The 15,355-nt window shown below is 47.6% G+C and overlaps 1 protein-coding gene across 9 annotated transcripts in view; it reads right to left on the bottom strand.

Moving 5' to 3' along the window:
* LOC123760100 (anoctamin-1) overlaps positions 1-15,355 on the bottom strand; it is a 320,419-nt gene that overhangs the window by 77,022 nt on the left and 228,042 nt on the right. For all 9 annotated transcript variants that reach the window (XM_069325474.1, XM_069325478.1, XM_069325475.1 and 6 more), the window contains 3 exons: positions 13,717-13,946; positions 10,972-11,121; positions 8,955-9,158 (listed from right to left, as the gene is read on the bottom strand). In XM_069325474.1, the coding sequence (XP_069181575.1) occupies positions 8,955-9,158; positions 10,972-11,121; positions 13,717-13,946 (584 nt within the window). The remainder of the gene's footprint in view (positions 1-8,954; positions 9,159-10,971; positions 11,122-13,716; positions 13,947-15,355) is intronic.

Below are 15,355 nucleotides of genomic sequence, written 5' to 3'. Positions count from 1 at the left end.
TAGAGTGAGTTCCAGATCTAGAGAGCCCTTACCAGTAGATTAAAGCTTTGCTTCGATACTGCAGACAGTCTGGGAGGCCATTCAACTTCCGTGGAGTGCCCAGAAGCAAGAATGGGCCGGATTAGAGAGCCAAGAGCTCTATCAAGAATCTGCAGCAGAGGGAACGTTGGGCTGGTGACGTCTGGGACGCCCAGAGGACCACGTTATGCACATCAAGCGAGAAGCTGCAGCCGGGCCAAATCTACTGGCAGTGAAGCGAGGGGGAGGTGTGCTGAACTGCGAGGTGCCGACAGTGCCAGTGAGGACGACGACGGAGGTATTTGTCTCCAGTACAAGAGGAGGAGGAGGAGGAGGAAGGCAGTACCTGTTGGGAATGAGCACGGCGAGGACGTGATACCACGAGGACGACGGAGGAACCTGTGTGTGTGTGTGTGGGAACTGATCGTCGGCAGACCAGAAGCCAGGACCAGGAACTTCAACATCCCTCAACAGAGGACGAGTCGGCTTCGTGATTGGAGTGAAATAAGGTAGATAATTGTCCCTCCCTTTACTCCTTTTGATCTAGGCAAGATAGGGTATTTTATATATTGTGAACATTACTACTCATCATTTTATTGCCTAATTGACAGAGTGTTAGGCTAGGAGCCAAGAGCTCATGTAGGCTTGATGGTGGTGTGAATATAAACATGTTGATGCGGTGACGTTAGCGATCCTGGAGGTAGTAACTGGTTTGTAAGGAGCCAGCAACGAATTTTGAAATGCCCAGCTGATCACGTTGCAAGAGGCGTGGGTGTGTCCAGCAGCCTGACAGTTAGAGCTGTCAGCTGATTGTGTTGCCAGAGGCGCAAGGTGTGCGCCCACTGTTCGAGGAGTGGACCCAGTCAGCTGACCGTGTTGCCAGAGACGTGTCATGAGGAGTGTTGCCGACAGTGGACGATATCCACTTATAAATGGTATAAAGAAATGTCTATATGTATGTATATTACCTTTTCTTCAGTTAACTTTTAAACTAACTAATGAGTTTAAGTGAGCCTCCATTCTCTAAGGCTATATTCATATGAGATCATTTTATGACACTTTGCATTGGACATGATATTGCATCCTTGATTAAGATAACCATTAAGACCACTGACGTGTTGCTGGGACATGAGTATAAACACCCAGCTGGCGACCTGAGTAGACCGGATGTCCAAGAGAGCGTCCCAGTGTCAGGGCGGGCAGGTTCAGGTGAATCATAGGAGGCTTGAACCTCCCCACTCGCTAGGGGTGTATAAGGCCAGCCCTTGGCCGACTGGGGGAGCCCAAGGGCGAGCAGTAAGCCTGGTACTGAGGGGCTAAGACCCGTGGGACGACCCCAACCACAGGTAGGAAGGGGGTGAACCTTGACAGTATGTATATGTCGTACCTCGTAGCCAGAATGCACTTCTTGGCCTACTATGCAAGGCCAGATTTGCCTAATAGGCCAAGTGATTTTTTATTTTCAATAAATTGTTTCCAATTAGTTTATTTAAATTATTATTATTAAATTATATTAGGAACATAAATTATTAACTTGGTTGTGTTAGTTTAGGTTAGGTTTAGATAAGTTAGGTTAGGTAAGGTTGGTTAGTTACGGTCATATATCTACATTAGTTTTAACTCAAATTTCAACAAATTACTTTATAAATAATGAAACGGACAGATTTATCATTTCATAAGAAAAAATTAGTAAAATATATAAATTCAGGATAACTAGGCTTATTAGGCAAATCGAGCCTTGTATAGTAGGCCGAGTACGACGTTCTGGCTACTAGGTACAACATATATATATATATATATATATATATATATATATATATATATATATATATATATTATTAAATATGACCGAAAAAGTAAGATTAATAATTCTAACACGAATTTTCTCAATATTTCTTATGTTTCTTTTCACTGTCGATGGTAATAGAAAAATCAATTCTCCAAAATTCATTTTTATTTCAAGTCTGACGCGACACTTGAACGTGTTTCGTAATAACTTATTACATTTTCAAAGACTTTAGTTTACACACACACAACTATAACCTGCAAATACTAAACAGAGTTTAAACAGCTTTCATTTTATACCTGCATTTGGGTGAGGTGATATGTTACAACAGTTTTGGATGAGGTGAAAAACTTTCAACACAAGATAGAACACGAAACAATGGGTATAATATTGGGTAATTTAAAGGGAAGAATGGAAGTAACTGCAAAGGGCCTATTGGCCCATATTTCTTGATGCTTCTATATTGGTGCTGAGTCTTGAAGTGGGTAGAATATAAGTAAGTAATTATCAAAAGAAGGCACCAAACCGGGAAGGCTATGTAGCACCATCAAATACGCAAAATAATCAGAAGGCGCTAAATATCACCAAGGATGCCAATACGAGAACAAAAACGCATAAGGCGAACGATATCAAAAGTATCCGAGTCACCAAGAATTCTATCGAGGGACAGGTGACCGCGAGGGGCGGTCGGAAAGCAAGACACACGCTCGTCCTGGAAGTCAGGACATTCAAGAAGGACATGCACGACCGTAAGAGGGACAATGCAACTAGGACAATAAGGAGCAGGGCGGCGCTCCATCAAGTGACCATGGGTTAAGCGAGTATGGCCAATACGCAACCTCGCCAGAGCTGTTTCCCACCGCCGGTTACGGTGGAAGGAGGACGGCCACGAATTAACACAACATTTAAGAGTACGTAGCTTGTTACCAGTAACAGACAACCAAGAAGCCTGCCAACGGGTAAGGACTGAGGAATGGATAACCGGGTAAAAGTCGGAATACGGAATGCCTTTGCGAGAGATGGGACAAGAGCGGACAGCTTCCTTGGCAGCAGCATCCGCACGCTCATTTAAAGACACACCAATATGGCTGGGAACCCAACAAAACTCAACCGACTTAAATTTACTGTGAACGAGAAACAGCCAATGCTGGATCTCGACAACTACCGGATGAACCGGATTAAAGGACCCGAGAGCCATGAGGGCACTACGAGAGTCAACAACAACTACAAAGGAAGACTGACAACGAGAAAGCAGGAGACGAAGAGCATAGAGAATAGCATAAAGTTCCGCTGTAAAGATGCTAGTCTCCGGAGGCAAGCGACACATATAAGTGCGATCAGGAAAAACAACAGAGTAGCCAACACCGTCCGCTGACTTAGACCCATCGGTGAAGACAGAAACGGAGCGGGAGTGAGAAGAAAAGTGCTCGAGGAAAAGGCGTTTTAGAACCGTAGGAGGGGTAAAAGCTTTAGTGATACGGGTCAAGGAAGTACAAAACCGCGGAAGAGGGACCCTCCACGGGGGCAAAGAAGGAACAACACGAGGAGAAACATCAGAAATACGAACGGAAAGAGAATCCTGCAGGCGAGATAACCGGACAGAAAGAGGGAGGTGGTGAAGAGGAACAGGAACCGCAGGAGGGGTAAAAGTTAAAGCACGACAGAGGCGAGAGGAAGGATGTTGCAAGGACCGCGCAAGATAGCGAAGACAGTAGCGATCACGGCGGTCCTGGAGAGACAGGAAGCCAGTGTCAACATACAAGCTAAGGACGGGAGTCGAACGAAAGGCACCAGAACTGAGGCGCAACCCAGTATGGTGCAAAGCATCAAGACGGCGAAGAGTAGAAGGAGAAGCAGACGAGTAAGCAGGGCAACCATAATCGAGCTTAGACAGGACGAGAGAAGAATGTAAAGCAAGGAGAGTGCGCCTATCTGCCCCCCAAGAAGTATGGGACAAGACCCGAAGGAGGGTAAGGGCCTTAGAGCACTCAACACGGAGGTAAGAGATATGGGGAGACCAAGACAAACGAGTGTCAAGGAATAACCCCAAAAGCTTCGCGGAATCTTTGTATTCAAGGGGATGACCATAAAGTGACAAAGAGGGACGAAGAACAACCCGTTTCCGCGTAAAAGTCATGGCACAAGTCTTAGAAGTAGAGAACTTGAAGCCATGACCTGTGGCCCAAGACGACACGGCATCAATTGCAAGTTGAAGCCGGCGTTGAAGGAGAGGCGAATCATCACCCTGACAACAAAGGGTAAGATCATCGACATAGAGAGCGGAGAAGACACCAGAAGGAAGAGAGGAAAGAAGACCATTGAGGGCAACCAGAAAAAGAGTAGTGCTCAGAACACTACCCTGGGGCACACCTTCGTATTGCTGAAAAGAGGGAGAGAGAGCGGTACCAAGGCGCACCCGAAAGGAACGACGAGAGAGGAAGCTGCGGAGAAAGAGAGGGAGATGACCACGAAGGCCAAAAGAATGAAGTTGAGATAGGATATGATAACGCCAAGTGGTGTCGTAAGCCTTTTCCAGGTCAAAAAGGACGGCAACAACGGAGGTCTTCGCAGCAAAAGCAGTACGAATATAGACCTCCAAGTTCACCAGGACATCTGTCGTGCTGCGGCACTTGCGGAAACCAAATTGAGAAGGGGAGAGGAGGTGATGGTGTTCCAGGAACCACATCAGACGAACGTTAACCATACGTTCAAAAAGTTTGCAGACACAACTTGTGAGAGCAATAGGGCGAAAGTCCTTAGGGGAAGTACCCAGAGACCCCGGTTTGCGAACAGGGAGGACAACGGCATCGAGCCAGTCCTCAGGGACTGACGACGACTCCCAGATCCAATTATACAGACTCAGTAAATACTGAGACGTGCTCGGAGGGAGATGGCGAAGCATCTCATAATGAATACCATCGGAGCCCGCCGCCGTAGAACCGCAGAGGGCCAGAGCAGAACGAAGTTCAGAGAGAGAGAAGGGATCATTATAGGGAAGCTGAAGATGAGTGCAGAAATCTAAAGGACGAGACTCAAGGACAGGTTTACGAAGAAGGAAAGATTGGGGAAGATGAAGACCAGAGCTAACAGAAGAAAAGTGGGAACCCAGTTCGGAAGCGACCTGCAACGGGTCCGCCACAAGAGTATCATGGAGGTGAAGGACCGGTGAAACATCAGGAACGAACTTACCCGCTATCTTGCGGATACGCTTCCAGATCTGGGCCAGAGGGGTTTCGGACGTAATTGTTGAGACATAAGATGCCCAACATTCACGTTTAGCCGTACGGATGGCCCTACGGGCCACCGCACTCGCTTTCCGAAAGAAAAGAAAAGAATCGGTCGTCTGCCTACGGCGGTGCCTCTTCCAGGCTGCACGCTTACAGCGGACAGCCCGAGCACAGTCCGCATTCCACCAGGGAACGCACTTCCGTGGACCCCGAGAGGAAGAGCGAGGAATAGAGCGGAGGGCAGCGTTGAAGACAGTGTCATGAAAAAGGAGGAGAGCGCGAGAGAGAGGCAGAAGGGAGAGGTCAGAGAGAGCAGCACTGAGGGTAAATAGGGTCCAGTCTGCCTTAGCAAACTGCCACCTAGGGAAAGAGAGGGAAGGGCGAAAAGAGAAAAAGGAAACAAGGATGGGGAAATGATCACTTCCATGGAGGTCATCAAGAACCTGCCACGTGAAATCTAAGTAAAGAGAAGAAGAGCAGAGAGAAAGATCAAGACAAGAAAGGGTGCGAGTCCGAGAGTCCAAATGAGTGGGCTCACCAGAATTCAGAAGAGACAGGGAAGAAGATAGGAGAAACGGCTCAAGGAGGCGACCCCGGGTATTCGTCAGAACGTCACCCCAAAGAGAATGACGACAATTGAAGTCACCCAGCAGGAGCACAGGCTCCGGCAAGGAGTCTAGGAGGCGTTTCAAATCAGGAAGAGAGAGCGGGACACTCGGGGGGAGATAAATGGAACAAACTGTGTACCATTTCCCCACAAAGATACGAACAGCAGAACAATGGAGAGGCGAAGGAAAAAGTAAAGGAACAAAGGGAACATCTGCACGAATCAAGAGAGCAGAAGAATTAGAAGCCCCAGCAATGGCTGGGGGGGGGGGGGGGGAGAGAAAGGAATAGCCACGAAAACGACCAGGACGAGCACCAAGCATTGGCTCCTGGAGACAGACACAAAGGGGCGAAAACCGCGAAATCAGAAGTTGGAGTTCGAGGAAATTGGCGTAATAACCTCGAACGTTCCATTGAAGAATGGACAACGACGGGAAGAGAAAGGACAAAAACAGAGAACAAGGAAGAAACAAAGGCGAAAGAGCAACAGAGCACGTTAAAGAATATCAGGGTCGGGATCAGGGTCAGCAAAGTCAGGGTTAGGGGGCATGGGTAAACTGAGCAAAGACGGAGGGAAGGAAACGGGAGAACAGATCAGAGGTGGGCGGGCGGGGTCCGGAGGAAGAGGAGGAGACAACGGAGAGGAGCAGTCAAGGACAGCAGTAGGAAGAGGGGGAGTAGAAAGAGGGGAGCGCACCCCAGCAAGAGCAGCAACCGAAAGGGAAGCAGGGGCCAAAGAAACCTCCATAGCAGGAACAGGGGGCGCAAGCACTGAAACGGGAGGGGAAGGAGCAACAGAGCCAGAAGGAGGAGCTGAGGAAGAAAGCGAAGCCTTCTTACCCGCCGGGGAAGAGGAAGGAGAGGAGCCAGGCTTACGCTTCTGACTTAAAGAGACCGGTGTCCCAGCAACTACGTACCGGGCAACGGATTCCAGTGTCTCAACAGGAGAAGCCGAACGAGAGCACACACGACGGCCGTTAGGAGAGCGATGGACATCCGCCCGCACCGACAGGCGGTGGGGAGAGCCAATAGATGGAGGAAGAGGATGGGAAGGAGGATCGGAGGGGGACGAGGAAGAAGACACAGAAGACACGACAGACCGGGTAGAAGGAAGGGGAACCCCAGACAGAGGACCAGGAGGAGGATCCTTCGGGAGAGAACCCAAAGGAACAGAGGAGGGGGCAGTGGGCGCATCAGGGTCCAAGGCCCGGAAACGGTTGTGAGTCTGAGGAAGGCGGGAAGGACGAGGAGAGGAAGAGCGCAACACGCGAGCATAAGAGATATTAGCATAAGGCGGGAGCCGGCGAACCTGGCGCCTCGCCTCAGGAAAAGATAAACGCTCCCGGTGCTTCAGGTTGAGGACGGCTGCCTCAAGCTTGTAATGGACACACGCACGGGAGAAGGTAGGATGGGCCTCACCGCAGTTGAGGCAACGAGCCTGGGGAGAAGTGCACTCCGACTTAGAGTGACCCTCGCCACCACACAAAGGACAGAGAGAGACAGTCCCGGAGCAGCGGAGGGCACCATGCCCAAACCTCCAGCACTTATTGCAGAGCCGAGGAGAAGGAATGTACTCCTGGACAGAGCACCTGGCACCAGCAAGAATGACAGAGGGTGGAAGGTTCCTACCATCAAAGGTAATCTTCACAACCCGGAGGGGTTGACGGCGACTACCACGAGGGGGACGAGTAAACGTGTCCACCTGGAGAATAGAATGGCCCTGGGCAGCGAGGATATGGCGAATATCGTCGTGGCAGTCGCGCAGGTCCCGAACACCGGTTGCAACATGGGGCGGGAGCAAAATAGTGCCAACACTGGCATTCAATTGAGCGTTCTTCGAGACCCGAACGGGGGTCTCGCCAAGGCAGGATAAGGCAGCCAAGCGAGAAGCAGCATCCTGAGAAGGAGCAGCAACGACACGTGTACCGAGACGAGTGGGGTTGAAAGTAATGGAGGCATCCACGGAATCAATGAGATGTCGATGAAGGGAGAAATCGTCAGGAGGCGCAGAATCAAGAGGGAGGAGATCAAAATATTTGGCCCACGAAGCGGGACCAAACAAGGCTTGATAGGTAGCAGAACTGGAAGGAATCGAGCGAGGGCGGCCGTGACGAGGACGGCGGTGAGAACCCCCTGAGAGGGGTTAAAAGGCGCAGTAGTTACAACTAGAGAAGGAGCCGCGCCAGGGGACGAGGTAGTCACCACTGGGGGCTTGGGGCTCGACCCAACCACAGAGGAGGGAGGGGAGCCAGGGGAAGGAGTCAGAGAGGCCAAAGGAGGAGCAAGGTCGGGGCCCAATGCAGCGGAGGCTACAGAGCCCGGTCTTCCAATACGGACCGACTCGGGGGCTTGGTCGCCCACCCCACGAGCCTGAAAAGGTAAGCCAGAAGCAGCCGAAACAGGGGTTATCATCTTGACGAAATTAAGAATTCACTCACGAATGTGCCCCCACACCCACCATGGAGCCACAATTAGAGGCAGGACACCCAACAAGAAGCTATCGCCGATCTTGTCGGGGCCTCCTAGGGGTGCGTCGTGAGTATACGCCCCACAAACGCCACCTTAAGAAACCGACAGTCCGTCGAGATCGGGTTCAGTGACGAAGTGGGGATTGACAATAAAAGGTTCCCCTCGCTCTCGACGTCGGGTACTGCAGTTCTACGGGTGCATGAGTATGCCTCCTCAAGCACCCGGGCGTCAAAATAGAAGAAGTCCATGGAAGAACCAGAACGAGCAAAAGGTCGGCAGGAAACGGCAAGCAGATAGGAGAAGAGGGGGGAGAAAAACGAAACAGAAGGAAAAGGAAAAGGTGCCCAGCAGAATTGGAGAGGACGGCAGCAGGAGCACAAGGCTAGAAAAGGACAGAGGACTGTCCTAAGGAGCATCACACTCCAGCAGCCGCCCACGAAGCCCCCACACGGCGACAACGAGCTGAGCGGGGAGGGGGATAATTACCCCTAAATAAGGTTTTTTGTCGAAATAACATGGTATTTTCATCACGGTGTTGCCACAGGAAGGAGCTTTCTTTACCAATTTGTTCACAAATATTCGTGTTTTGCTCAATGTTTTTCTCATCTTGACCCCTCAAAGTCAGCTTCATTTTCAAGCAAATTCATTGAGAAAACAAAATACCTCACGCAAGAATACAACAGAGAGCCTTTCTACCCTTCTCTGTTTTTATAAGTGCTTCTATGGGCCATGGGGGCTGCCTGGTGTGTGGTCCAGTTGGGACTTCTGTTGTCTCATTAATACTCATGTACAATAAGGTTAGGTATCAAACTCCCATTGATCAAATCCTAAATCAGCCATGTGTATACCTCCTCCTGTCTGTAGCCGAGGACGTGGTTGTAGGCGCCAGGGTAGCCCGCCCACCGGCCCTTAAAGAAGGCAACGTAGAAAATGGATGAGTAGTAGTTGACGAACTGCAGGAGGTACATCTTGAGGGTAAGAGAGTCGTCATGCTGTGCTTGAGTCCTGTGAAGCTCCCACTCTGTGAGTGTAACGGCCACTCGGGTGTATATCTGGTGAGAAAGAGAGAGAGAGAGAAAAGAATGTACAATAAACTAAGAGGACATAGCTATACAAGGCCTCAACATTTCGAATCACCCTATAGTCCAGATCTGAAAGGTATATTTAAGACAGAAACACAACAACATATTAGTTGCTTGCCAAATATCCTTGTTCGGTTAAGACTGAATGGCTGGAAGATTGCCTTTAAGACTTGGCTTAATTGGAAGATTGTATTACGAGAATATGCAATAAATGAAAACTGATTCGATTTCAATCAAACTTTTTTGGCTCGTTGTATATGAAATTGGGTTCAACTGGTCCAAATCACTGCATCGAAGAATAAATAGGAAGGGAGAAAAAAATATTGAAAGATGTGTCAAAAAGTTTCCAAAATGGTAAAAAATTAACATCAAACACAAGTATTAACTAAAATCATGTCTATGACTAAGCTATCACAATAGCATATAAAGTATTTTAATATTTAGTTTTATGAAAAAAAAAAAAAAATATTTGTTTATAATTTTTGTTTTTTCTCGAATATGTTTCTCATATTTCTTATCTAGTGATTTACATGAAACTTATACACCTTACAGAATGTAAGCCTATCTCTAAGGTTGCAAATTTTGGAGGAAATTGGTTGATATCAATCTTGAGGTTATCTTGAGATGATTTCGGGGCTTTTTAGTGTCCCCGCGGCCCGTTCCTCGACCAGGCCTCCACCCCCAGGAAGCAGCCCATGACAGCTAACTAACACCCAGGTACCTATTTTACTGCTAGGAAACAGGGGCATAGAGTGAAGGAAACTCTGCCCATTGTTTCTCGCCGGCGCCTGGGATCGAACCCGGGACCACAGGATCATAAGTCCAAAGTGCTGTCCGCTCGGCCGACCGGCTCCCCAACCTCAACCATAGGTGACAGAATCTTTGACCTTATTTATTGTCAAGTAACAAAATTTATTTTCTCCCCTTTCATTTTCTTTTCAATTTACATGAAATTTACACCTGATATGTAGAGTTTACGTTTCTATAAAACACTTTATTCCTAAATTCATTTATTGATTTTATAAATATTTGCAAACATGAAATATTGGCATATATTTTTGGGAAACTTTGACTGCTTGTATTAGTAAAACTAAACATATTTTGGATAATCCCAGTTATACAAATCCTTTATTATATGCTAATGTGATAGATGAGTGTCATAGAAATTATTTCATTTGAAACTTGTGGTTGTAGATTATTATTGAAAATGTGTAAAATTCGTTGAAAAAAATTCCCTCCCTTGCTATTTAAAGTGCAATACTGAAACGTAGAACAGTTGCAGCCATTTTTATATAAACATAGTACAAAAAGGTTTGGTTGACATTAAACAACATTTAAAATCACGTAATACGGCCCATTAAACAAGTGGTTTAAGGCACCACCCACATGAATGGATGAAAGATTGCCTCAAACAAGGCACCCACCCCCATGAATGGCTGGAAGAATGCCTTAAACAAGTGGTTTAAGGCATCACCCCCCCCCCCCACCCATGAATGGGAGAAATGTAATATCTCAGTCCGTCTTGGACTGAGTCGTGACTAATCCAGAGTGAGAGAGGGAGTCTCTATAAGGCAAGTGAGAAAGAACGAGGATAGTCAAGCATGAGAACCTTTCCCTTTGCTTTATTTTGACTCCCATTCTCATTGTTCCTCAACCAGGATGGACCGAAACGTCGCCATTTTCATACCAATATTTGTAGGGTTGGATTACTTGTTTGAGCCTTGTTATAGTATGACCTACTCTCTGTATGTGGTATTGATGACATATAAGCATGTGGAGTTACCTCATTGATGAGGGTGATGCAGACGAGATTGATGAGCGAGGCGGTCACGGAGGAGAACACGAAAGGGTCTTGGGATGCGAACAGCGGGGATGCAAACACCGACATCCTGTAGATGATCACGCCCATCACGGCACCGATGGCTATCACCACCTGCACCACCGAGGAGGAAGGCAAACATATTGGACATAACCTTACTGAAGCCATCGTGTGAGTCATGAATACTCATCCACCGCCTGAATAAGACGGAAATGAGTAACACATAGTGGGCCAACGGGAGGCTAACGCTTGTTCAGGAATATTCCTGAATGAAATATAAATACAACCTCGCCTATAACACTGGTCAAACTACGAGGAACCTTGTTACAATCATTTACCCCAGAGACACACATTCACACACTTGCAGTGTGTGCAAAACTAGGAAGCACAAAGGGCGGCTTTCAAGAACTAGACAAAAGAATCCGAAAGCGTATTAAACCCAACGTATGTTATGCGTACTAAACCCAGTGCATGTTATGCGTACTAAACCCAGTGTATGTTATGTGTACTAAACCCAGTGTATGTTAAGTGTACTAAACCCAGTGTATGTTATGTGTACTAAACCCAGTGTATGTTATGTGTACTAAACCCAGTGTATGTTATGTGTACTAAACCCAGTGTATGTTATGTGTACTAAACCCAGTGTATGTTATGTGTACTAAACCCAGTGTATGTTATGTGTACTAAACCCACAAGCCCTAGTTAAAAGAAACCAATCCACAATGCTTTTGTCATGCCGCGGGAATCGAACCCGAGACCTAAGGAGTATAACAAGACCACCACTGCGACACAGGACCAGGGAAGGAGATGCTGGCATACAATGAGAGATGTCAATAGGGAATCTGACCTTCATTATGACAAAGAACTGCAACGTCCAGAGTTCTACATCCCAACAAAATAGGGGGGTGGAACTTTGACAAGCCGCCAGCTTCCTGTCCTCGTCGATGCCGCTAGAGAGATAGTGACCCTCAGGAAGATTTAGGTAAACATATGAGGCGGAGCGCCAGAGCTGGAGGATCAGGCTCCCTGTGAACAACACATTGGACTGTGTTGGGGCGAGTAAAGTATACTTACTGGTGGTCAGTAAACTGTTGTAGTGGGTTATGACCTCTGACCCGTGTGGTCAGTAAACTGTTGTAGTGGGTTATGACCTCTGACCCGTGTGGTCAGTAAACTGTTGTAGTGGGTTATGACCTCTGACCCGTGTGGTCAGTAAGCTGTTGTTGTGGGTTATGACCTCTGACCCGTGTGGTCAGTAAGCTGTTGTTGTGGGTTATGACCTCTGACCCGTGTGGTCAGTAAGCTGTTGTTGTGGGTTATGACCTCTGACCCGTGTGGTCAGTAAACTGTTGTGGTGGGTTATGACCTCTGACCCGTGTGGTCAGTAAGCTGTTGTGGTGGGTTATGACCTCTGACCTGTGTGGTCAGTAAGCTGTTGTTGTGGGTTATGACCTCTGACCCGTGTGGTCAGTAAGCTGTTGTTGTGGGTTATGACCTCTGACCCGTGTGGTCAGTAAGCTGTTGTTGTGGGTTATGACCTCTGACCCGTGTGGTCAGTAAGCTGTTGTGGTGGGTTATGACCTCTGACCTGTGTGGTCAGTAAGCTGTTGTTGTGGGTTATGACCTCTGACCCGTGTGGTCAGTAAGCTGTTGTGGTGGGTTATGACCTCTGACCCGTGTGGTCAGTAAGCTGTTGTGGTGGGTTATGTTGAGTTGTGTTATTCCCTAACTATCCCCCACACAGAACCATTAACTATCCCCAGCACAGAACTACTAACTATCCCCAACATAAACCCACTAACTATTCCCGACACAGAACCACTAACTATCCCCAGTACAGAACCACTAACTATCCCCAGTACAGAACCACTAACTATCCCCAGCACAGAACCACTAACTATCCCCAACACAGAACCACTAACTATCCCCAACACAGAACCACTAACTATCCCCAGCACAGAACCACTAACTATCCCCAGTACAGAACTACTAACTATCCCCAGCACAAAACCACTAACTATCCCCAGTACAGAACCACTAACTATCCCCTGCACAGAACCACTAACTATCCCCAGCACAGAACCACTAACTATCCCCAGCACAGAACCACTAACTATCCCCAGCACAGAACCACTAACTATCCCCAACACAGAACCACTAACTCTCCCCAACACAGAACCACTAACTCTCCCCAACACAGAACCACTAACTCTCCCCAGTACAGAACCACTAACTATCCCCAGTACAGAACCACTAACTATCCCCAGCACAAAACCACTAACTATTCCCAGCACAGAACCACTAACTATCCCCAGTACAGAACTACTAACTATCCCCAACACAGAACCACTAACTATCCCCAACACAGAATCTGTAACTATCCCCAGTACAGAACCATTAACTCTCCCCAGTACAGAACCACTAACTATCCCCAGTACAGAACCACTAACTATCCCCAGCACAAAACCACTAACTATTCCCAGCACAGAACCACTAACTATCCCCAGTACAGAACTACTAACTATCCCCAACACAGAACCACTATCTATTCCCAGCACAGAACCACTAACTATCCCCAGCACAAAACCACTAACTATCCCCAACACAGAACCACTAACTATCCCTAACACAAAATAACTAACTATCAGCAGCACAGAACTACTAACTATCCCAGCATAAAAAACTATCCCCCAGGAGAGAACCACTAACCAGGAGGAGGACCGTAGAGACGCTGACGATGAACCTGGGGAGCCTGGTGCTGCAGAAGGGTAGTCGGAGCTCTGAGGTGTCAGAGAGAGAGTTGGAACCAGAGTCAGTCCGCGTCATGTAGGCCAAGAAAGCAGGTCGGGGAGCCGTCTCCTTCATGTCAAAGTCCGCCGCGTCCCAGCGCCGGGTGATCTCCGCCGAGTAGCGCTTCCACAGCTTCAGGAAGATCCTCGCTGTTGTGCAATGGTAAGTTGCAAGGATTAAGCAAAATTAGATCTCGAGATAATAGAAGTTTAGATTCAGGAAAAGCTTGGGTAAATACTGGCTTAGAAACAAGACTACTAGATATTTAAATTTAGGAAACATCTGGTTAAATACTGATTAGAATGCAATACTGCTGATTTGAGGAACACATTCCTGGTAATATAATAGACATGGGTTCATTACATTGTTTAAATCCTAAGTTAAGCATTTAACACTTTGTTCTCCCACATAACAGAGCACGATTAAAGGAGCACCAGAGGTCCCTCACTATCTCATTGCCTGGGAGAGGAATGGAGTTCTGTTGGTTACATACCCCAGAATTCCTACCTCTCTTATGGCTTTGAAGTATGGCGCAGTGGATCGTGTGTGTACCTGCCACTCTGTTGGCCAGGGTTCGAGTCCCCTAGTAGGTTGAGTGTTTAAAAAGTTATAAACTTCAGCTTACAGTTATTTAGGCAAATCTGTGCAACAAGCATTTAACACTGTGTTCTCCCACATAACAGGGCTCGATTAAACGAGCACCAGAGGTCCCTCACTATCTCATTAACTGGGAGAGGAATGGAGTTCTGTTGGTTAAATACCCCTGAACTCCTACCTCTCTTTTGGATTTGAAGTATGGTGCAGTGGATACAATCTGTATCTGCCTCTCTGTTTGCCAGGGTTAGAGTCTCCTGGTGGGTTGAGTGTTTAAAAAGTTATAAACTTCAGCTTGTGGTTATTTAGGCAAGTAAGTAAGTAATTATCAAAAGAAGGCACCAAACCGGGAAGGCTATGTAGCACCATCAAAGACGCAAAATAATCAGAGGGCGCTAAATATCACCAAGGATGCCAATACGAGAACAGAAACGCATAAGGCGAACGATATCAAAAGTATCCGAGTCACCAAGAATTCTATCGAGGGACAGGTGACCGCGAGGGGCGGTCGGAAAGCAAGACATACGCTCGTCCTGGAAGTCAGGACATTCAAGAAGGACATGCACGACCGTAAGAGGGACAGTGCAACTAGGACAATAAGGAGCAGGGCGGCGCTCCATCAAGTGACCATGGGTTAAGCGAGTATGGCCAATACGCAACCCCGCCAGAGCTGTTTCCCACCGCCGGTTACGGTGGAAGGAGGACTGCCACGGGGAAACACAACATTTAAGAGTACAGTACGTAGCTTGTTACCAGTAACAGACAACCAAGAAGCCTGCCAACGGGTAAGGACTGAGGAATGGATAACCGGGTAAAAGTCGGAATACGGAATGCCCTTACGAGAGATGGGACAAGAGCGGACAGCTTCCTTGGCGGCAGCATCCGCACGCTCATTTAAAGACACACCAATATGGCTGGGAACCCAACAAAACTCAACCGACTTAAATTTACTGTGAACGAGAAA

The sequence above is a fragment of the Procambarus clarkii genome, chromosome 16 (assembly GCF_040958095.1).
Source record: "Procambarus clarkii isolate CNS0578487 chromosome 16, FALCON_Pclarkii_2.0, whole genome shotgun sequence".
Taxonomy (NCBI): domain Eukaryota; kingdom Metazoa; phylum Arthropoda; class Malacostraca; order Decapoda; family Cambaridae; genus Procambarus; species Procambarus clarkii.
Note: the sequence above shows the minus strand (reverse complement) of the source record. Positions and strands in the feature narration are given on the sequence as shown.